The 24,499-nt window shown below is 40.6% G+C and overlaps 2 protein-coding genes across 6 annotated transcripts in view; both read left to right on the top strand.

Annotated features, from left to right (window-relative positions):
* Positions 1 to 5,553, top strand: part of LOC311255055 (solute carrier organic anion transporter family member 3A1-like) — a 33,806-nt gene extending 28,253 nt beyond the window's left edge. For both annotated transcript variants that reach the window (XM_084349208.1, XM_084349209.1), the window contains exon 10: positions 92 to 5,553. In XM_084349208.1, the coding sequence (XP_084205334.1) occupies positions 92 to 468 (377 nt within the window). In that variant the 3' untranslated portion in view covers positions 469 to 5,553. The remainder of the gene's footprint in view (positions 1 to 91) is intronic.
* Positions 5,554 to 8,768: 3,215 nt separating this feature from the next.
* Positions 8,769 to 24,005, top strand: LOC311258346 (COUP transcription factor 2). Of its 4 annotated transcripts, XM_084354545.1 has the most exons (4): positions 8,769 to 8,814; positions 16,667 to 17,680; positions 18,903 to 19,427; positions 22,063 to 24,005. In XM_084354545.1, exons 2-4 carry the CDS (start codon positions 17,149 to 17,151, stop codon positions 22,335 to 22,337), a joined length of 1,332 nt encoding a protein of 443 aa, XP_084210671.1. In that variant the 5' UTR covers positions 8,769 to 8,814; positions 16,667 to 17,148; the 3' UTR covers positions 22,338 to 24,005. The 4 variants fall into 4 exon arrangements, with proteins under 4 accessions (XP_084210671.1, XP_084210672.1, XP_084210670.1 ...); XM_084354546.1 differs by lacking the exon at positions 8,769 to 8,814 and having other exon boundaries at positions 16,457 to 17,647; XM_084354544.1 differs by lacking the exon at positions 8,769 to 8,814 and having other exon boundaries at positions 16,457 to 17,680.
* Positions 24,006 to 24,499: the final 494 nt, after the last annotated feature.

The following is a 24,499-nucleotide window of genomic DNA, read 5'->3' as shown; positions in this document are numbered from 1 at the left end:
TCACTGGTCTGTCTGTGCAGATATAAAGAAAACCAGAAGTCATACTGGTATGCTTTTTGACCTTTTGCCCTGCTGTCTCCTCCCGATCCAGGCTTCATCCCTCCACCTCTGATCTTTGGCATGGGCATCGACTCCACCTGTCTGTTCTGGAGCACCGTCTGTGGCGAGAAGGGAGCCTGCATGCTCTACGACAACGTGGCCTACAGGCATCTGTACGTCAGCATCGCCATCGTGCTAAAGTCGTCAGCATTCATCCTGTACACCACCACGTGGCAGTGTTTGAGGAAGAACTACAGGAAATACATCAAGAACAGCGAGGGGTACCTCACGCCCACCGAACTCTTTGCCTCCAATGTGACTCTGGACAATTTGGGCAAGGAGATCACCCAGAACCCAGCCAACAGGACAAAGTTCATATACAACCTGGAGGACCACGAGACGTGCGACAACATGGAGTCAGTTTTATAGTGGTGGTCTGAACTGGGACTGCAGACTGGAGCTGAGGCTGTTCATGTGCAACTGGTCTGATGTGCGATGTTTCTTTGGTGTCGTATCAGTTTAGAGGAATGTTGTCAGTGAGGGTCTTATCTTCTTCACACCCAAAACATCAAACTTTACGAGAAAAAAGAAAAAAATGAAGAGAAGTTTCCCAAAATATTCTATATTCACTTTGCTTTCTTTTTAACTGGATTACAGACGATCCAGTCCATTTTTGACAAAATCATACGGCCATTTTTGTCCCTTAATTTGACGGCAGAGTAGAGATTGACAGCACATGTCGGAAAACAAAGAAGGAATGACATGCAACAACTGTCCCCAGCCAGATGTGGAGCACGGATCTTGCATTTAATGGGTTGTGAGACTAAACCTCCAGGACACCGGGGAGTAAACTTCTTTAGTTCAACTTCATGAACAGTTAAGTTCAAATTGCAGTCATATTAAGTTTAGATTTATTAAGAGAACAGACTTCTTCGTCTGAAATTCTGGTTATTCATTAGCTTTATTATTATATTAGACAGTTTATTTTCCTTTAGAAGGAAGTACTTCTCAGGTCCAGATGTCCGATAGAAAGGATGACAGTTAACATGGTTGTTCATCATTAGATGATGCATATTTTAGCTCATGGTTGGAGCACTTTTCCAGACATACAGAACATATAGTCACGACCCTTCTACAGACTTATGAAGAGACTGTGTGTTCTCCAATCAATTTTATTTAAAACTTTCAAATATATCATAATGAATAGAGAAAAGCAGAGATGACTGCAGGCCCAGGAACAGGCAGAATCCAAGTGTTTGAGAATAATAATAAAAGAAATCAACACCAGAGAGGTCAGACATATATCCTGGTTAAGTTGTTACAGCCTCTGACGTTGGAGGACAGGACAGACTCAAAATATGAAATAAAAATAGACAAAATACAAAAACCCCTCCACCCTAAAACCAAACAAATTGATTTCTAACCCAGTATACAATAACTGCACTCACTTTTATCTTAACGAAAGATCCATATCTAAAAATTACGAATTTCTATGAAACTACAATGAAAATTTGTACCAGACTGATTGGTACAAAACTGATTTTATTTTTCATTTTGTGGTGCCAGTCATTTTGGGTGGAGGTCACCTCAGCAGGTGAAACCAAACTCTTCAGTTTGAGTTGTTGCACACATTGTTCGGATTTTGAAAAGTAAGAAATAAGGAACAGAGTGTTTTTTAATAGCTTTCAGTGTAATTGGCCCTTCTTGTTCTAGAGGGCACTTTAGGACGTTTGTTGAAAGTAGAGGAGTGTTGAGCCAGTGTGTAATGATTATCCCTTTACTGTGTCATAGTGCGGAGTTTTGTTCTGAATGCTGGATGAGAATCTGAGACAAATGTTCTGTTTCAGAGCCGCAGAAGTGTTTTGTTTTTTTGTCTTTTTCTCTTGATTGTCTGATGGTCTTACCAAAAGCAACAGACTACGAGGGAGGATACACTGCAGGAATAAGGTGGCCCACCTGTGACTAGTTGGACAGGACACTAAGTAACTAACTAATACTGATTCAGTAACCGACCTGTGACATTTCAGTTACATGACGCTCCTCTAACCACTGATTTGACCGTACAACCATTATAATTCTGCCAGGAACACTGATATTGATGGCAAGTCGAGACAGAAACACTGTTAAACTTGGTGTTGTCATTCTACCCTTAGGGACGCCCCCTGCAGCAGTAATGCATGGAAAACATAGCAACATGATAAATAACAAGCAGGGAACATCGCAAATAAGACTCTCCAGGGTACGTGTGTGTAGTCGGGTCATGGCAGGTGGAGGCTGTGGGGGAGGAGGCCTTCAACAATACAATCAGAAACAGCAACAAAGCTCACGTGAGCGCACAGACCAAGTGTGACAGCATTTAAGTTGAATGCCAAGTCAAAGCAGTGAGACATGATGATTGTGGTGGGCTAGCTGTCAGCAGACACAGCATAGCATGACGCACAGTGTCCATCCAGAATTAGTTCATTTAAAAGCATGCTGGAAATGCATGCAATGATAAAAAAAATAAAAAATAAAATAAATAAATACTCAGTAGTCACTAAGCTGCACAGACTCTGTGGTTTGGTGGCCATGGTAATGGTTAAATCACATTTAACTCAAATGGCCTCCAAATTCTATTTAATACCATGGAAAAGCTTTATAATGCATACTGCATTGTGATGTTTTTAGCAAACCTCAGCTGACTCATAATCACTCACACTGAAGTGATTGTCTAAACACGTTTTTTTTTTTCTTCTAATTTTATTTCATTTCTTAAGGAATTCTGAGGGATTCTGATTTCTGACATATCCAGTTTATATAGAGAATCTATTGTTTTTCCTGGCTTACTTTGTAAGTATTTAATATGTTTTGCATCAAAAAATATGGACCTTTGTCCAGCCACTTACCATCACAATAGATTTCATTTCCAAAATGTGTAATCTCTTTGATGCTTGGAGGTGGGGGTTAAAGGAGTAGTTCAACATTTTGGGAAATAAGAGAATTCACTTTTTTGCTGAGAGTTAGATGAGAAGATCAATACCAGTCTCATGTTTGTGCGGTAGATGTGGAGCTGGAGCCAGCAGCCGTTTAGCTTAGCTTAGCATAAAGACTGGAAATAGGGGGAAGCTGAAAAAAAGAAAAAGAAAAAAAAACTATTATATTATATTTCTTTTTTAAAATTCATACCAAAAAAAAAAACAGCAAGTTGTTGCCTAGTAACCGCAGAGTGACAACAATAATTCAGGAAGTTGCAGCACCATGGAGGAACAGTCCTGCACATAAATTAAATAAACAAGTTAAATAAACAAGAATAATGATGTTAAAAGGTTAACCTTAGAGGCCGACATACATGGATTTTGTTGCCTGTTTTCCGTCTTTGTGCTAAATTAAGCTAACTAGAGCGTGTTGTAGCGTCATATTCACCACACTGACATGAGACTTGTATCAATTCTTATCCAACCATCAGCAGGAAAGCAGATAATTGTGTTTCCTAAAATGTTCTTTTGAGTTAGTTAAAGCTCCACGGTTCAGTTTCATTTTATGCTGCCACTCATGTTTTATGAGTAATTTTTTTGCAAATGGTGGAAATGATTTTGGTTCCACACGTCTTATTTAACGTATTTAGTTTAGCACTTCAATGAAACAATAGTATAAGATTTAAACTATACATTGATGGTGCTTCAGCATCATAAAATATAAAGATAATATTATATCAAATGGAGATAAGATGATAGTTGTTTGAGAATGTTGAAGATCAACAATGGACCTACATTCAACAAAGAGCCATGCAGAACCAGGCCAGACTAAGCTAGTGTCTGCTGGTTTGATGTGAGAGGAGAGTATAAATACAGATTTTTAGCACCGCAGTGAGACTCTTAAAATGGAAGAATTTTTTGGGCACTGATTAACGTTTGAAACAGTTTCCAAGTTCCAAATTTGACTGTCCCTGATGGGAGGATTGGCTCCTAGCAGCACATTCAGGACATTATGCTGAGATGTACAAACAATTACAAAGAAAGCTTCTAACAAGGGAGGAGGGTGTTAACCAACGTTACCAGCTGGCCACCGTCTCCTCCTCAGCAACCCCCCCGACGGGTGGCGCTGTCTGTGATAACTGTAAACGTCCAGTGTGTCATAGTGCTGACTCCTCTGTATATAATAGTGCCATACAAGTGCCAAAGTGACACCATAGAAGTGTTCTGTAACGTCCCGCAGAGAACTTTGTCTCACCACGCTGGAGCTCAGAGCAGATCCTCCAGCTGTATGTAGCCTTTCTGTGATATCCCTCCACTTACTTTCATCATATCATACAAAAGTGTCCCAAAAACATATTGCCTATAAAATATTGTATATGGGTCTAGAAAACAGTCTTATTTAGGATGTAATAACTGTTAATATGTAGGACTTTTCTACTAGTGAAGGTATTGTCTTATTTAGATTAATCTCTCTTTCCATCAGTGGCAAAGCTGAAAACTGTTTGTTGCTTTGGTCCAAATAAAAACAATACTTTGCTTGAAATAAGTGGCACCAATGTTAAGCTTTAGCCTGACATTGTACAGTAGACGAGGTCAACTGTAGAGAACCAGTCGGACTTCACTGATAGCAGTCCTGCACCTGTGCCTGGACATTAAGCTCTTCTCTGAGACTTTCTGTCGGGAGCCTATGTTGTGCCATATCAACCTGTGCACTGTAACATTCAACACTCGCGAAGAAGAAGCCAACATATTCTAGGTCTGTCTAACGCGCTGGAAAATGTGACAGCGCTTGCTTGACCTTGTATTCACCTGCGGCGACAGGACTGTTTTGCCTTGTGATGAGAAAATAACTTTGAAGCATAAATGTTTTTTTACATCCTATTTTTCTCATTATTCTCTTTTGATGACCTTGCCTTGTGGTAACAGCAGGTTGACTTTTATAGCGGATCTTTAGTGACAGAAGCATTGACATGTGAAGAGTTTACTTCCAAAATACAACATATTCGGGGGGAAAAAAGTCCTGAGGTTTATCATTCAAGAGACATTTTGACAGTAACTGACAGATATAGTGTAAATAGTTCCATAATTTGTTTTTGTTGCAATTATTTCTTACGGATAGTCACTTTTTGTAAACGACGGATGTTATTTTGGGAGTAAACTCTTCGTATGTGGTTAGATAATCCTTTGGTTTGAGCCTTAGGCAGCATGTTGCCTTTGATTAAAGTGAAACCATGTGCTAACCATGTTAGTGACGGTTTTAGAGTGATGTGTTTGCTAATGTTGTGGGTGGTATTCAATGTGTGAATTTCATGGCTCTTTGCAGGAGGACCTTTCAAAAGAAAAGGGCATTGAAATAGGAAAATATCACCTATATTTTCAAAGCATCACTAAAGATTTTTAGAAAATGCTCTATTGCTTCTTTGATTTATTTTCTTCTTTTCTTTAAATTATATGAATTTATATTTAAAAGCTTTATGTTCTGTATATTTCTTGGAAAAGATTACATGATTGTATGTTTATTGTAAATACATTAAATATACTATTTTTGTTTTTAATATGAGCTTTTTTTGCCTGACAATTATTAACGACTCGATGGTGATATTAATAAGATCTCACTGTCACTGTGAGGTGGTTTTTTTTTTCGTATTCAGTAAGACAGAAGCACTGTAACTGTTCTGTCACTAAACACCTGCACTGTTAGACAGCCAGAGATGTGTTTCACCAGATAATGTTCACATGTCAGAATGGTTAGTTGTGTAGAACAAGACTAAGACTAAGAGCCTGTCTGTTTCATGATGCAATAGATGTTGAGTGTGGAGGACTGAAACCAACTTTGACCATGTGAAACAGCCACAAAATACCAGTATTTATGGTCTTAGGGGGCGTGAGATGATTATCAAGAAGATAATAGCCTACATTTAAAATGATCTTTCTTTCTTCAAACCTTTTTCTTTTGTCTTGTGAGACACCGGATAGTTTTACCCTCTGATGACTCTTAAAATGATTACACCAAACAATCTGAGAGGTGAGCACCACTCTTTGGCTGAAGTAGAAATGTCTGGGCTAGAAGAGTCACAGGCACAAAGGTCGAGAACCGCCGCGCTGGATGATGATATGGAACACATTAGGCAATTCATTTTTATTGTTTCAGACATTTTCCTCCTGCGCAGACAATATGCTGCACTTTAACGTTTGACATGTGGAGCCATGCCTGTGGTAAAGGTCCGTATTCACTCAGTCACAAAAGGTGAGAGGTCACGTTTTCTTTTCCCCATCTAAATGCACTGACAGAAGAAGATAAAACCTGACATCAGTTTAATCGAAATGTGCTTGTGCTTTGCCATGATCTAATTTCCTGTCATCTAAGCCCTCTGGTTATCCCCCGGCCTCCCCACCGCGCTACAACAGCCAGCGGAGATAATAGCCGGGGTTATGGATTGACCGGTGGATCACCTTGTACCGCTGCTTTGAGGGAGCGATGTACGTGTTCGGGGCCAGGTTGCAGCGTTGCTTTTATGCGAGAGCCGAGGCTGAGAGCTCTCCTGTTTCTCGAGTGCAGACGAGGTCTTGCCGGGGCCACGGTGCAGTGAAATGGAAAGCATGCCATTCCCTGTTCCGCTTGATGCCGAGTGACTGTGAGAGGTTGTGTCATGTTCCTTGGCTATTGACTCAATGACTTGGGACTTCACGACAAAAGCCTGAACCCGTGCGGGCTCTCTGCGTGCTGACAGAGAAATGTGTCTTCCACTTGTCTTCACATTGACCCGAGGACTCTGCTGGACTGACGTGTCCGCATCCCCAAAGTCTCACCTCCTGGACCCAGAAATAACCTTTCCACGACCTCGCCTGTCTTTCACGCTCTGCTGGCTGCGGGTCTGGCTGCTATCGAAACATTTCACTGAAATTGTGTTTCTTCCACTGATATAGCTATGGATTACCTGTCTGTGGCAGTCAACCTATTCAGCTTCCGCTACATGGATGACATGGCTTAGATCTAGCCTTACGTGCCGCGTATTATTCACTGTCACAGCGGGTTGAAAAGTCAAGGCACAGAATAAGCACAGGCTATTAGCTGGTACTGAAATGACAGCACAAAGAGCCAGACCTTCACGGCCGCCTCTGCCCTCAGGTTTTACGCACAAGACTAAATCACCATATGCCCTTCATGTGTTGGAGAAATTAGGATAACTGGACTTCAAATAAATGATGATGTATTCCTCTTTACATTGTATGCAAAATCTCCTGCATATTTGACTAATGCCTTGCCTTGTGACGTGGCTCCGACAGCTGACCTGATTTATTGCAAGGTTCCCCGCATTGTTAAAGAAAAGAAACAGTCTCTGACTCGGCCCAATTATCCCTTTCATGCAGAAAAGGTCTATATACAAAAGAGGCTGTGAATTGCAAATCCAGTTGCTGGTTATCCTGGCTCTCCTCTAATCTAATAATGTGATCCATCATTTCAGCAGCTACGGCTCTACAACCCAGGCATGGAGAGGAATCCCACTGAGGATTAGTATGAACATGTTTGCATATCCTGAGAGGCCATGTGGGGGGGAGAGAATCACAAACACATACTTTTAATAATGTGTCTTTGCATCACGTGTGTCCAAGACTTTCTTGATTGCACTTTTAGAGACTTAATTGTTATTGGTTGTTGGTAACCTTCCAAAAATCCACTTAACATCCATAACCAGCATGGATGCCCTCAGTAAAGTGAGAAGCATTGTTTCAGGCTGGAAAAAACCCTGTAAAACTGTGTTTCCTGCTCAGTAGAGGCGCTGTTGGTTGAGGGATAGTCCTGTTGCAGAATCATCCATTACCCTGATGAGACCGCAGCCCCTGAGCCACGACAGCACAGCCACACGATGAGCGAGACAGGCGACTGCCACTATTTGTTCCGCTAAAGCATTCATCACACTAATTACCCATGGTGCCAAGCAGCTCCCGTAGCCCAGTGAAGCTTTGGCTGCTCGTTTGGAGACGAGGTGAGGTAGGGAAACCTCAGATGAGTCTAAACAGGAGGTTGTCCTCTTTTTTTCCTGCCTCTCCTGCACATAATTAACTCAGCACACCAGCAACTTGACAAATTGGAATGATGAATCTGGCCCTCTATGAATAGATACAAATACACGATCAATCAAAATACCGGACAGTGTTCTCGGTCTGAGGAAGTGTGCCACTGTGAAGGACAAAAGAAGTGTCTCTGCTTTGAATGACATTTGGTCCTGTGGTGGAAAAGTGTGAGGGAGGGTCTTTGTTGTGATTCTGCCTGCAAAAAATGCACAAGGCACTCAGTGCTAACAGGCTGGTGCAGAGAAAAGTGGCTGCAAAATGTCATCATTTAAATGCCAAATTAAAACCATTACATTTTGTCCCGCTTCACATACGTAATGCTTGTTTTAAAGGTGCACACGTGCAATCTGAAAACTATAACTGTTTCCCAAATGCAGACAGATACAAAGGGACAGTCTCTCTGAATTGCAGTCATTTATGCTCCCTGACCTTGAAAAGCACCAAGAAAGACTCGGTTTTTGAGTTTCTGTGTCATTCACACACAAGCCCACAACCCTCTGTGTCCCTCCTGGCCTTCACACAGCCGTCTGAACCAATGTAACACCCAGTACATCACAGCATCCCAGCATCACCTTCCTGCAGTGGCCACCGATCAACAGATCAAGGACAAGGCAACTTCCCCGGGAGCACCAAATCTTTCCCCTCCTCACAGTCGCACTTGAGTGAGTTTCTCGAAAGAAAACCCACTTGAGTAAATGACACGTAGCAGTTGTTCTAACACACCATTAGAACCACTCCTCAATAGGTGGGTCAAAAATGACACAATAATGTTTTTTGTTTTTTTTTAAATGAATATGCTATCTACATATTTTTTTCAGTAGTATTTTAAATAATATAATTAAAAGTTTGTAGAATTGATAATTTTTATCATTCATTCTTTTACTCACTACTTAGCTATTATGTTAAGCTAAGCTAATAAACCACTTAGTTATGGCAACACTTTATCCACATCTATAGTAATATAAGTTTGCAAGCCAATGGCAGCTAGCAGTGTAATTTCAGTTCTATAGCAGATACTTGTTAATAATAATAATTGTAACTGTAATGCAGAACATCTATAATCAGTAGGTGGTTTGAGAGGGGATGCAGGCTACCCAAAATGACCAAAATACATCTCCCTTTTTAATCCGCCCTATTAGCAGACAGAGTGCAGGGCAGAGGGGTTGTTTAGTTGAATATGTCAGTTTAATCTGCCTGACTCATTGATCCTTCATCTGAATGATGTTTGTGTGAGTTAGAATCTATGGCCCTGACCATGGCTCTGAATGTCAGTGGCCTAACTGTGCTGTGTATTGATAAATCCATGCTGCTGTCTGTGCTGCTGAAGTAGCAGACAGATTGGTAATTGCGCCTTTTTCTGTCTAAACTACCACAGATACTCAATTCTATTCTTTATTGTCACATACATAGGTGTCATTTACACCCGGGACATGTCCCCACCTTTCTTTTTAAATGACCGCTTTTGTCCCAGCTACTTTTTTAAAGGATCATTTTAAAAATGTACTAAAAAATAGCTTGTTCCAAACTAGCAAATGAGATGAAATTAATTGTGATGCATCATTATGAATTTGTTTTCCCTTGCCATAATTATCTACTCTGACTTTAGGATCCCCTCATCACATTACCTAATCACATGTTGAAAACACAAAGTGACACCCTTGGCAGCCTACACTGTAGAGTCCTGTCACCTTCATGAGCAAAGTAACAAATAGCAATATGTAATCCCTAAAGACTGGGAGGATCATAGAGACACACCACTGCCTGTAGTGTTCCCATCATATTTCCTGTAATATTTTTATGATCATCAGTAAAGTCTGTGCTGCTGATAATACACCCCCAGACCATGTCATGACTACAGATATAGTAACTATAGGTGTTAGGTGTAACCTAGGAGTGGGGCGGGTAATGTGACTGAAGAAATAAACCTGCAGTGACTGCACAGCGTTCAGTTTCTTCAGTTACATGATTCCAGGTAAAGTTTATGCCACAAAAACAACAGAAAAGAGGCAGAGACAGAGTTTGGAGCAATAAGCTAATAAACTTTTTTTTTTTTTTGCTGTTATCAGTATTTTTTTAATTTTCAAATGAGTGTTTGTTTGATAAAAGGTCATTTTTATGTATTATTTCAGAGTTTAATAAACGGCATTAAAAATTAACCCTAACCCTATTTTCCATAGGAACTTAAAACAAAAAAAGCAGACCAGCCAGGTAATTTTTAGCCCAACTAGCGGGTACATTTCTAATTCAAAGTGTCTCTAACAATTTGTGGCAATTTACACATATTATTGTTTTTTTGTATTTAGCCATATGTGAGTGAATTATAACTTGATGTGTAAAATAAGACCTTCTCTGTCTCCCTCGGTTGCCTGTACAAGCATGTGAATGATTTGTTTAAGTGTGGATTTCTTTGTGAAGGACGCAGGTCCAATTTTCTGTGACAGTCTAAAGGATGTGACTTTATGCACGAGTGCTTCGTCTCATTGCTTCTCACTGCTCCGCTCACAGAGAGCAACGGTAGCTACTTACAACAGAAGTTTCACAGAGCCCATTTAATGCTATTTATGTCATTAAAAGGGAAGAAATATACATTCTTGTAAATTAAATAACCAGTTTTCTCCTCATAGTATTTATAAATGCAATCAACACACTTTCCCAGATTAAAATGGCAATTATTGTAGTCATGCACTACAGAACAATGTGCAGATGTTAAAAAATGAAAAAAAGTGCTGATGGTGTATTTGAGGGCAGCAACAGTCTGTCAAAAAATCAGGCTAATATGACTGTAAAGACTTTGTCTTAATTCAGAGTTCAGTTGTATGCATTGTGATCATTTACGCAGCAATGTGGGTTAATCTTGTGCCAGATAATGAGTTCTCGTCTGAGGGAGGTCAGAGGTTAAGTAGGGCTCGGTACAAGTCCTAATGAGGATCCCTACACGTTGCCAGGATGGCTCTGCTCACAACTGGGAAGACCGCTGGTGGTGCGTTATCATTGCACACTGACATGTAGCACAATGTGTCTCTCAAGCATGAAATCTACCTCATGGTGGAGGCTGCAGTAGCCCTGAAGGAGTCAGAGGTCAGCGGTCTGGGTTTAATGAAAGGTGAGAGGCAAGGCAGCGGTCACAGGTGAAGCTGTGGCTAAGGTGCACTAATCTAACTGACAAGTTATTGCTGCTCTCTGACCAGGATTTGACCCTGCTTAGCAGCCTAAGAGGTTCCAGCTTTGTGTCAATGGCTGCCAAGGCGAACAGCAAGGAGGTAATCTACGTGCTCTGTTGACTTTCTAGTCATTTTTTTTAAACAAGGAAAGACAACAGAAACACATATTACTGTAATTATTAATTTTAAATTATATTTTAGTTACAAGTAACTGTTTAATGTCATTATTACGCTCAGTACACCTGCTCTTCATTGCAGCAGTATTGTCAGTATTTGACTGCGTTCAAACTCCAAGTTCATCTTCCTCATTGTCCTGTTGGTTTTGGTGAAACTGTCAGGGCAGGAAAGCTTACACTGTTGCGCCGAGATCATGTTATGCAGAATATATGTTGGCAAAGTATGTTTCTGCTGAACCACAGATATCTCAAACCAGGCTTGATAAGGTTACTATACATACATAATCTGATACAGTTACAAGTTAAAAAATGTAGTAAGTCACATAATCTAAGTATCACAATATTAAAGTAATGTCACTTGATTACTTACCATTACTTTTGGATTACCTCAATAGCAAACATATGCAAATAAATGCAAGAGAATGTACATATCAATGAGATGACTCATTTATTTTTAATACAGATGTGCATCATCTGTAAGAATACACACTCCTGTATTTGGTTTTACTTAAGACCGGAGTGATGTTACATGAGACTTGTGAAGTGTTGTCATGTGTCCACTTGTGCATGGTTACGGACTAGTAAATCATTATATATTGTAGAACTGTAGTCCTGGTAGTAATCCCCTTTTTAGTAAATGTAGCTGTAATCTAATTACATCCTTTTTCTGTAACTTTATCAGAATACAGTTACCTTTACTTGTGTCCTAATTGTGTAATCCTGTTACATGTACTCCATTACTCCCTGAGCCTGGTTAAAACCTTTATGTTGCAACTTTACATTGCTTTAGGTTCAATGTTCTGTTATCTTGTGAGAATGCTGTGCTCTCAATCTGGTTAGGTTTAGGTATAAAAACCAGTTGGTTAGGGTGAGGAAAAGATCCTGTTTGGGATTAAAATACCTGTTTTTGTCGGCACAAACATGGATGGAGATGTCACACCATCTCTGCAAAAGTAGACATTTTTCAGCGCCACAGACATGGCTGGAAATTGTCCCGACGTAAATATCCAGTGGTGTCACATTTAGAAACGCGGTCTTGACTTGGCAGCCTTCTCACCTGTAACTCCACCACCAACCCCTCGAGCTCCTGATATGAGAGTCATGTCTAAAACATGTAACGTGAACGTCATATAACACGTTTTGTAGAAATGTCAATATGGTACGTAGCCTATGATGAATACGAATATGAAATTATCAGTAGTTTGTAGAAACGTTAACTGGCAACACTTATTTAGAAGATTTTAATTTATATTGTTAGGTCGACCCTCCCAATTTAATGTCAAACATTTCTTGTCAGTGGTGTTTAATTTGAGTTTAATAATAATTAGTTAATCTGACATAAGGAAAGTATGTTAGGCCATAACTCTGCCCTGAATTCCCTGTAGTGTCACTACCAAAGATTTTATAGATGAAGAAGACAACAGGTGACTGTTTATGTTACAATTTAACCTTTGCTTGGTTATCATCACTTTAAATAGCCAATTATTATTATTACCCAGTAGGCTCTGGGGTTTCCCAACCTGCTTTCAAAGGGGGGTGACCCGTAGGTTGTGTCCTTGTGTGTTTGTCTGCCCTTTAGCTCCTGCAAGACAAATCATGTGACACTGCAACTGGCTGCACCTGGCCAGTCTCCCAGAATGCATTGAAGATCAGCCGTGCCACAGCTTTCTCTCCCTTTCACTCTCTTGCAGGCTGCTCCACGTGCACTTCACCTTAGCTCTGTTTTGTTTGCTTTTTATTACGGTACACTGATGTTTGATTTTCCCATACAAGCATGCTTTTCCTTTACGGGTTTCGGCTCGTGACATTCCTGGGTCTGCACGCTCACAGAGGCTGTGCCAGGACACTACAGGAGATATCTGCTGGAAGACTTGAGAGAGGCTGCAGTATACTTTTAGATCATGACCATTAATCTCATTAGCATAATAAGATTACACCCATTTACTCTGAATGCCTATAATACTACTGCATTTTCCTAGAAGACTATAGTGCACACAAATCTATAAACACTGTACAATACTTTCACTCTAAAATATATATTTACTGGAGTACTGACACTTTTTATATCAATTTCAAGATTCTAAAAGTACAATTTTAAGTGGCATCACTATGTAGTACTTTTCAACCTTCCTGTGTGTGTTTCCTTGAGCACAGAGGCTGTCAGCCCTATCTAGAGAGGACCTGCTGAACTTGTACTGTACCCATCCTAATATTACACGTCTTGCTGGATTTAACAGATAACCATATGGTGGTTAAAGGGGGTTAAGAGCTTAGCGGGGCGCTGCCATAATTCAATGATATACAGTATGTTTACCTAGCCACCTTGAAGCCTAAAAGAAATACTGCAGGTCTCTGAGCAGCAAGTCAGCGCTGCCTCCCACTGCGCTGTAAACAACCTCACACACCCAGGTGGTCCTGCACACACAGCAGGTCTCTCCTGGCCACACTCTCCCTCACTTTGTCTCCAATTAGCTCGCTTTCAGCTCCATGTGTGATAAGTCTTAAAGGGCACCAGATCACCAAAAACAGGGAGGATTTATCATCTTTAAACTCCCAAATCTGTGATTAATGTTAACTGGGCTTGCCACTAGATAGAGCGGGGAGGGGGAAGTTCAGAGCATTAAACTGTGGAGGAATGCATCATCCCCGTCCAATGTAGTAAACACTTTAGCCCTGACCTTCCACTGTTGATTGGTCTTGGACGTCAGCCGTGTGTTTTGATAGCAGGCAGAGTAGAGCTTGTTTTGTGTGTGAGCAGTCACTGAATGACTGCAAATCTGGCCGTCTGGAAGAACGTGACGGCGCACTCGGCCTCAGGACTCGTGGAGCATGAGTCAACGGTGAAAGGGCCGTGCAGACATTTTCAAATGGCTATGACTTGCTACCAAGACCCTCATGCACATTAGTCTAATTTACTCTCTGAATACAAAAATGGACATGAAGTAGTGCTGACATTGGTGCAGACAGAAGGGAAAGCAGACAGTATGTGGAGATGGACAACTGTACATATGACCTTATTTTCTTTTTTTTATCCATGTTTGTCTGTACTGTTTTCATACAGTGTAGACAGCTTAGCAGCTTCCTAGTTTACAATTCATAACAAAGAGTCTTCAGTCAATATTCAATACAAAACAAAGAAAGGAAAAAAAGAGAAAAATGACAAACCCACAGTATTAAAAGAAAAGCAAAATAAAGGTTAAATAGATGCAGACTAACTAAAAGAAGACAGTTATAACTAATAATTCTAGTAGGTCACATACTCTACACATTTTATACATTAAATACATTTACTTATCTCTATTTATCTATATCTATACATGTACATACACACATACATACACAAATATCTATACCTATATATATACACACATACATCTATACATATACATACACATAAGGATACATATTTCCATATATACCCATTTACATATACACATGCATCAACATGTACATGCATCCATCCATATCTACACATTTACTCTCAAACTCAGTGTGTATGTGTATGTATGTACAACCAAGTACACATGCGAATGAAAAGGAATTATTAGTTACTCTGTGACATGATCATCCGTCTGTTTGCAGATAATAGAACCAAAAATACATTTTATGGTAATTATACTTTCCCATCATCCATACTCCATTTCCATATTCTTTATTTTGTGAATCACTCTCTCCATAAATTGTACTTCTTGAATGATTCCAATGTATTAAATCTGGGGGTTTGTCATTTCCCACCCTTTAGTTAGATTGTTTAGTGTCGTGCTGTGCTGTGTATGTACATATATAACCTTATAAGCGCAAAAAGGAGATTAATTTCTCTGTACAATGCAGCAGGTTTAATGCAGCTGTGTAACACTGTCTATATTATAAAACAACATATTATATGATATAAGTTGTACAACTTGTAGGACACACACACACATATTAAATCTTAACCTGGATAAAATGTGTGTGCTGAATCAGTCCACTCTGAGTGAGCATTATCTCTGTGACAGTAAGACAGTACCTTTGGTCCTAAGAATAAATCTTTAAATATTTATTTACGACATGTGTCTATGCAAAACACTGATTATTTTTTGCCTTTGTGTTTGACATGTGGATCAAGTAGCTATATGTGGTGATTATTAAAATCTTCAATTAACACAGATCATTTTTGGGTAAAATTGTAATTAAGTCGATGTAAAAATCAACTGAAGTCAAAGTAATAACTTTATTATCTAAGTTTTTTGTATCTTCATATTGTTAAATTTATTATCTTTTACATGCAAATCAAAAAAGAAGTGGGCGACATTCAGGTTGCATCCTTTTAATTAAAAAAGCGTATTAATGAGAGAAATATAGTTAATTATTACTGCCGTCTTGACTGACAGGTCATGTGCTTCACATTTGGTCTGTTTGTGATGCAAGTTTCTAAAAAAAAATACATAGAAAATGATTATTCCATAAAAATGATGTAAAAAAAACAAACAAACATGAGAATGAGAAAAGTGCAATCACACAAATAACATGACAGGGTTGAAATACTGCGATAGAGATGGGCAGGGCAGTGATCATACTGTCTATACATGCCCAATGGACACTTTTAGTAATATGCATGTTGAAGTAAACACATTAGAAATGTGTCAGATTAATCTCCTGAAGCCACATAAATCAAGTGCATCCTTAGTGATAGGTAGGTTTCTGTGTAATTTACTGATGACACTAGGTGGCATCAAATTACTGCAGTGAAGATCTGCTGCTGCTGCTGCTCTCCTCATATGAGACTAATGAAGTGTGAGCTCAAGTTTATCCTCTCCTTATTTTTCAGAGTATAACACAGAGACAAGGGTCTGACAGGATCACTGTAAGCATTAGAGTCAAGAGTGCAACACCGCGCGCACACGCACACACACATATACACACACGCACACACACATAGAGGGGAGAGTAGACAACTAGTAAAGATCAGGAGAAGGAGGAGGTAAGTACTCACAGCACACTCAGCAGTGTGTATCAACACAAACCCGACTGGAGCCCCATGCTGCTGCTCCCAGACCAGCTTCTCCTCGCGTTAGCCCCGCCCCAAACACGAACGTCACCGAGTCACTGCCCGTGACGTGTGGACGCACCACTCTCCTCCGCCGTCCCGGACCGAAGCATCATCAAAATCATCATCCATCTCCCTCTCCCTCTCCCTCTCTCTCTCTCTCTCTCCTCTCTCTCTCCTCTCTCTCCCCTCCGTTGTCTTTTTAATGTAACTTCTGACTGATCGGGAGAGCAGGGAGCGTCTGGAAAGCCTGGTCTGGCGACTCCATCTCTGATGAAGGATCTTCTCGCACGGTGTTGTGCTTAAAGCTGGACACACAAGACAGAGAGGAGCAGATTGTATTTTGTATTTGTTTTTTTTGGAATAACGTTTGCTTTCCTCCGTGGATTTTGTTGTGTGTCTCTGTGGTCCCCTCTGTGGATGTTAAGGTGCTTAATCTCGCTCTGAATGAAGCTTTCTTTTTGGATTTCCACCGCGCCGAGGCTGTTTCTGGGTGACTGCCCATTATTTACTTGTGAAGTCGCGCGTTGCAATTATATTACCGATATTTTCTGAGCTCTATTCGTTTTTTAGGCGTTAACTTATATTTAATTTTGTAAAAACATGCCGCAGTTTCCTTGAATTGCTATCAGTGTTTCATGCGGACAATTCGTGTGCGTTAATTATCGCGTAAAAAAGAGGAAAGTTGGGCGCGCAAAGTTTTGGAGACGGTCGATATGGCTATGGTGGCGTGGAGAAACACTGAGGGGGTCGGGGACGCTCAGGGGACCCTCTCCTCCCCGGTGTCCCAGGTCGCACCTCTGTCTCTGCCCGGAGAGCTGACGGGACACATGAACCCGGCGCCCTCTCTGGAAATACCCCCGGCGGCAGCAGCACCTCAGGGCGCACCGCCGCCCAATCCGTCCAGCACCACCACTGCGACCACGGCGACCAACAATAACAACAACACCACCTCTTCCTCCTCCTCTTCCTCGTCCATGGACAAACACCAGAGCCAGCAGATCGAGTGCATCGTTTGCGGGGATAAATCCAGCGGGAAGCACTACGGACAGTTCACATGTGAGGGATGTAAGAGCTTCTTTAAACGCAGCGTCAGGAGGAACCTGACCTACACCTGCAGGGCCAACAGGAACTGTCCCGTAGACCAGCACCACCGCAACCAGTGCCAGTACTGTCGCCTCAAGAAATGTCTCAAAGTCGGCATGAGGAGGGAAGGTACGCGCTGGCATCCTCCTGTCGTTGATATCGGTATTATCACATCATATTGGCTGCACCACATGGTTGAGGAGGACACAGTTTACACAGTGTATTTAGCGACATTATTTTCTTGACCACACGGCTGTCCTACACACTGCTAGCTTAAACATTTAGTGCATGCTTTGTATAGATAGCGTTGTTTTTATTTGTGGACACGGCCGCCTGTGTTGCCTTTGTCTAGTCGGGGATATTGTACTGAGATAGATTTTCTCCGCCTATTCATATTCTATTCATAAGTCTCGGAGAGGCTGCTGCTACCTACACAGTCTATACTGTCTAGCCTACAGAGATTAGTGTGCTCCAGCTAGCATCTAGCAGCATGTTTATGATGGAGCTCTCCGCCGCTATATGTCCGTCTGCTCGGCCATTGTGTGGCCGAAACAGCCTGAAGCTGCCTTAAATGTCACGTGCTCCACTTCGACGCTATTTTATATTTGTATTTTTTGCCACATTTCAGATTAATTTCGATGATTTTTCGTTTCAATTGTAGCTTATAGACGCGTTGCGTTTTGACTGTTTTGTTCGGTTGTTGACTGTGTGTGTGTGAGTGAGTGAGTGTGTGAGTGAGTGTGAGTGTGTGTCTGTTCGTATTCATAATGCATGCTGCTCGCACAGGCCCAACTTAGCCGGCTGTAGCCTGCTGTTACTGCGTTCAGACGAACTCAGTGACACTTGAAAGCGATGTGAAGAGTGTTATTGAAAATGTAAATAAAGTTGTGGACAGAGTCCCTCACCAAAAAATGGAGATAAAAATCCCCACGGGCCTCGAAGGCTTCACGGGCGAAGTTGCAGGACGTAGCTAACGGCGGAAGACGTGAGTTCAGGGCACAAAGACGAGAGTTTGGGCCTTGAATTTGAGTAATTTAAAAATAAAATAAAGGTCCTTCAAAGAGCCAGGGCCAAGATGAAAAAATCTCGCACGCCATTATCTGCAGGTCGTGGACTAGAAATAGATCGAATGAGACATTTCTTTCCAGGAGCTGTCGAAAACAGTTATTCATGTCCATGTCTGAAGAGCTAGTCTACCATGGGGCTGTTTGACCGTAGAAATGAACTAAAATGGCTAAAACACTAGCATGTGTGAGTGAGTTCAGAAGTTGTTTTTAATACACATCTCTGCTGCCTTAAAAAGACGTCCCCTCCATTTTACTGTTTTCTTTAAATGTCATGTGTGCTGTCGCCATTTGACATTTCTGCTGGTTCTCCATTGCAGCTGTCCAGCGAGGCAGACTTCCTACGCAGTCTTATCACGGCCAGTTCGCCCTGACGAACGGGGACCCTCTTCAGTGTCATTCCTACCTGTCGGGATACATCTCTCTGCTGCTGCGGGCCGAACCCTACCCGACCTCCAGGTTCGGCTCTCAGTGCCTGCAGAACAACAACATCATGGGCATTGAGAACATCTGTGAGCTGGCGGCCCGGATGCTCTTCAGCGCCGTGGAGTGGGCCCGCAACATCCCCTTCTTCCCGGACCTGCAGGTGACGGACCAGGTGGCGCTGCTCCGCCTCACCTGGAGCGAACTGTTCGTCCTGAACGCCGCCCAGTGCTCCATGCCGGTCCACGTCGCCCCGCTGCTGGCCGCCGCCGGCCTCCACGCATCCCCGATGTCGGCGGACCGGGTGGTGGCCTTCATGGACCACATCCGGGTCTTCCAGGAGCAGGTGGAGAAGCTGAAGGTGCTGCACGTGGACTCAGCGGAGTACAGCTGCATCAAGGCCATCGTGCTGTTCACCACAGGTAAAGTGTCGCTCTCTGCACCCAGACATGCAGGCCTGGGAGGAGGGAATGGGCTTTAGGCAAAAAGCTTTTTATCGTTTTAAAGTGTGGACAGTGATGTGATGAATCACAGCAGTAGATTATATGAGGAGAGAAATAACGGAATAAAACATCACTGCCCTTCTGACTACAGTGTGGAAAATAAAAAGAGAAATACACTAAGAACACTCACATTTTTTAAAGCCTTTATTATGAAACACTATCTTATCTCAACGGAAACCACCGAAAATCAGGCCTAGATTTTTTTTTATTATTCAGAAAACTAATATTTTGTTAATAATGATGAAGCTTGGTAATTTGCGAATTAATGAGACGATTAAAACCTCTAAATATGCCTTTACGGATATTTTGTCGTTTTCTATGAAAACCGTGTGATTCAAAATAATATTTAAATGTGTATTCTCGCTTACCTCCTAAAATTTACTCTAAAATAAATCTGTTGGGGTTTTGTGCCGGGAGAACTAGCGCAAGTGTTCATTTATGGTCTTCCGCATTTACTTTAACCAAAAAAATTAAAAACAAAAATAGAAGGAAGACGTAACGAATCGGATGCGAAACATTTGTATATCCGATGAAATTCAATTTGAACAGAAGACCTCGATTAAAAAAAAGAAAAAAAAGAAAAAAAGGAAAGAGGAAAGTGGCTTATATAATTCCTCTGCTGACCTAAAATGAACTTCTATGACCTCATGCAGCTCCTCAGCCTACAGGAACACAACTGAGTTTATCAGTATTATGAAGTTCATTATTATTGCAACATTTAAAAGGCTGTGACTGAGTTTTTGTGGTTTTACAAACTGCATTAAATCCCTGCAGCCCCTAAAATATAAAACGCTTCGCATGAATCATAGAGGAGCACTGAAAATCATAGAGTAAACAAATAAAAACAGCCCTGCAAAGATCTTAACAAGTACATTTTTATCGTATTGACCACTTTGTTTTTATTATTATTATATTGTATTTAAAGCCCCAAATAGAAAGCACTTAACTGAAAAAATGTATATTTTTACTGCATCAAGTATTTAAGTATTTAAGTTAATTTAAAGGCTTTAAATTTAACATTTTTTTAAATTAAATAATTCATTTGAATAAATAAACAGGGAAAATATATATATTGTTTAATCTAATTCATGCCATTGCTCTAAACATAAATCATACATAATAAGAAATGCGAATTCATGTATTTATTTTTGTTATGTCTTCAAATCGCCGTTGAATTCGGCTTTTCTGTCATAAAAGACCTTTACTGAGATAAGGGATGCTGTGGGTCCACACTGCACACTTTATTTCAGAGCCTTTCAATAACAGTCTGAATGACATCTGATGGCTGGATCGTGCACAGGATCAAAAGAATGAGTGGCAGCAGAGTGAAAAATAAAAAACGGTCTCCTATGTAGGTCTATTTTAGTTCCTATGAGCACGTGAACACGTGTCCTTAAACTGGGACACAGAGACCGTTCTTTAACCCCAGCTCTCATCCGGCCTGCAGCGCTACAGTGCAAACACAGAGCTCTGCTGTGTGGAGCAAGTCTACACATACAGTATGTTAAGGTCTTTCACAATAAAGCTGTGGTCACCCTGCCGATGTCCTCTGATAGGTATCGATAGCAGTAGCTCCATCTTTGATCCCTAAAGCAGTGAGATTGATGAGATCTCAATGACAGGGCAACTGTGCTGAGGATTTTTTTCTTCATGCTGTTGTGTTTTCACTACAGCACCAATCCTGAGTGCACATTTAGGGATTATACTAATCTATTATCACATTTTCACTTGCACTGTACATTTCTACCTGACCATTTCTGACTCATTTATATATATATTGTTAAATGTTGTTCACAGGGAGGTGTTATGTTATAATTTTATGTTACTATCTCACCCAGACTTACCCTGATCTGCTTATTATAAGATAATTAAAGTAGTCCTGCCTGTCCCTTTAATGCCTTCATCCGTGAGATGAAAGCAATATATCATTGCAAACAATAACTTTAAAGAGCAGAACTGTTATGTTTTTCAGAATGAGAATCAGCTTTATTGACCAAGTAATTGTAGACGTATAAGGAGCCTGACTCTGGTTTTACATTGCTCTTGATGTATGTATACAAAAGTAGAAATACAGCTAGGAACGAGGACATCAGAAACAAATGAGTTAAGAATGGTAAATAATAAAAAATGGTGAGGACTTAACTGCATATGTGTGAAGAAAGTACTGTAGTTGTATATATATTAAAATCACCAATAGCCAACGCTATAAAAGTCTGTATGCAAGTTAGTGGTTCTGTATGCTGTAAAAAAGCTCAAGCAGTGTATAGAAGCAATAGAAGTATTGCAAAAAAAAAAAATACTGTATGAATATCCATAGGATGGATGGATCATGTATTTTATATACTATATATACATGTGTATATATATTTATATCATTGTTTTGTTTCTGGTGGTTTCTCACCTATATTTATTTAACACTAAATCAACCACTGATTTGTTTCGCCTTCCATATGCTGCTGTGTGTAATCACAATATTACCCTATTCCTCATTTTGTTGGTTTCCTGGTTAAACCACCGGTCTTGACCGCGTCCTCTCCTGTTTTCTCTCCTGTAGATGCTTGTGGTCTGTCGGACGTGGCCCACGTGGAGGGTCTGCAGGAGAAGTCCCAATGTGCGTTGGAGGAGTACGTGAGGAGCCAATACCCGAACCAGCCGAACAGGTTTGGGAAGCTGCTGCTGCGCTTGCCTTCCCTCCGCACCGTCTCTTCTTCTGTCATAGAGCAGCTTTTCTTCGTCCGTCTGGTGGGGAAAACCCCCATAGAAACTCTGATAAGGGACATGCTGCTGTCCGGAAGCAGCTTCAACTGGCCCTACATGCCTATTCAATAGAGGGGAAAGCTACAGTGGTGCTACTAAGGTCAGGAAAAGGTCCCACACGTCGAATCAAGTCATTTCAGCACTGTGTAAAATCTCTGTTGCTTCGAACAAGGGAAAAACTGCCAGTGGAATGAGATGATTACAGGAATATCCAATGTAAGATTTTATCTCAATTTACAATTTTTTCTTAAACCAACCACCATTTTGTTGAGACCAGTGTTCTGCACTGCGTCCCTGCGCATCTAAAGCTCCCTGATACAAACAAACCATTTGTCCGACATGTAATGATTCAACGGTGCTGGCAGAATTTTTGACTTGTTTAAAGACAAACAGTATTTCATTAGATGAAATGACTGGTTCTGATGGACATTTTTTAGCAGTGTGGTGACCACTCACCGTCTATGGTTTTGGGATAACAAACAATATTTATTGGACCCTGTGTGTATATTTATCGTGCTTGTAAATTATGTTCTGGCTCCTTTTTTAAATGTTTTCCGTATTTTTGCCCCAGCCAGTGGAAAAAAACTGCAGGGATTGTCTTGTGTCGACCTGTTCTATTTTTTTTGTTTTTCGTTTTTTGTTTCTTACCTTCCAGACACGGCACTTTGGACTAAAGGAACATTTCAGAAAGATTTAACACAGGTGTTTGAAACCCGATTTCATCTGACTTTAACCTATTTGCTCAATTGTGTACAGACAGAATGGCGAGATTAATGCTCTGTTTTACTGACTTTGGATTCTTATTCTATTTGCATTATCGACATACGACGAATGAGAAGAAAAAGAGCAAAAAAAAAAAAATGTTTGGAAAATGCACTTCTCGTGATCAGGGTCCGGTTGCGCCAAGTAATGCATTACTCCTTTCATAGGTAATATCATTACTTTCTTACACAAATATTTTAGGAATACTTCCTGGCAGACTTAATTATTTCCTGTTGCCGTAACGCCTCATTTCTGCTCCTTTTGCCAACATTGTACAACATTTTAAAACAGTTTTTTTCTTTTTTGAATGATCAGAGCATCATGTTTATTTCTCATCAAATTTGTGAATTTTGCCACTCAGAAATTAAATTTCGATGTTATTTCTCATCTAAACAGAGATGATGAAAAGGCTAAAGGTTAAGGAGAAGGCTGAATGTGAGGTAGCTGTACGTAAACCTGATATTTTTATATGTAGAAGGGTCAAAGTCAAAATCGTTTGACTGGTAACTTGTTACAGGGAAAAGTAATGACATTACTTTACTGGATTAATGCATTACCAAAACACTTCTGATCCATGTTTGTTTCCAGGTCTTTACCACTGACCGTCTCAGAGAGATTTTAAGAGCACTGGGCCTGATGTATACTCTAACTACAGATTCTTAATGGGACAAATGAGCTGTACACAACCTCCCAGGTCAAGTAATAAATCTATTTCATTAGAATTCATGCATTTATGAGCCCAGGCCGCTTAATGGCACAATAGACCACTGCAGGGTATTGCTGAACTGAAAGTGTGTGTGTGTATGTGCCTGCGTGCATGCGTCTGTTGCGGTGTATGTGTGTGTGTGTATGAGTGTGTATTTGTGTTTACTTCTTTTTTGACAACCACTCTGATGTACTGTGAAAGCATATTGGTTAACATATTGGTACCGTATTAAATTATAACTCAAGATTTATAAATAAAGTGTATTTGGTTTATTTTGCCATTTCAAATTCATGTCGTTTATGTAAAAAGTGTGTGTTTATATGTGTGTGTGTGAGCGAGCACATTAGTTTAGTGAGTGAGAAAATGAACACCAAGCAGAGCTGTCTGCTGCTCTGGAGCCTGCTTGACTGTGATACTGTCACTAATCAGATATTTTAATCAAACTAATTGCCTCCCGTCAACAGGCCCTATCTGTATGTCAAGATTTATTCAAAGTTGGCTTATATGAAGACCTGCAGCAGGAAAACATGTAACTTTGCTCCTGCAGTTATGCTACAATGGGCTTGATCAGGAAGTTAACCGACCGGAACATTTTTAAATTGTTGATAAAAAGAGCACGCACACTGTTGCTCATCGTGTTTTTTTGTTTTATTATTATTATTATTATTTTAAAGCAGATGCAGGTCCTGGATTTTGTGCTTTTTTCCCCACAATTATTGGACTGAATTAATTTGTTGCATATTAATCAGTATTTAAAAACAGTTCA

This window comes from Pagrus pagrus, assembly GCF_965226575.1.
Source record: "Pagrus pagrus genome assembly, chromosome: 1".
Classification (NCBI taxonomy): Eukaryota; Metazoa; Chordata; class Actinopteri; order Spariformes; family Sparidae; genus Pagrus; species Pagrus pagrus.
This window is presented reverse-complemented; position numbering and strand designations above follow the sequence as displayed.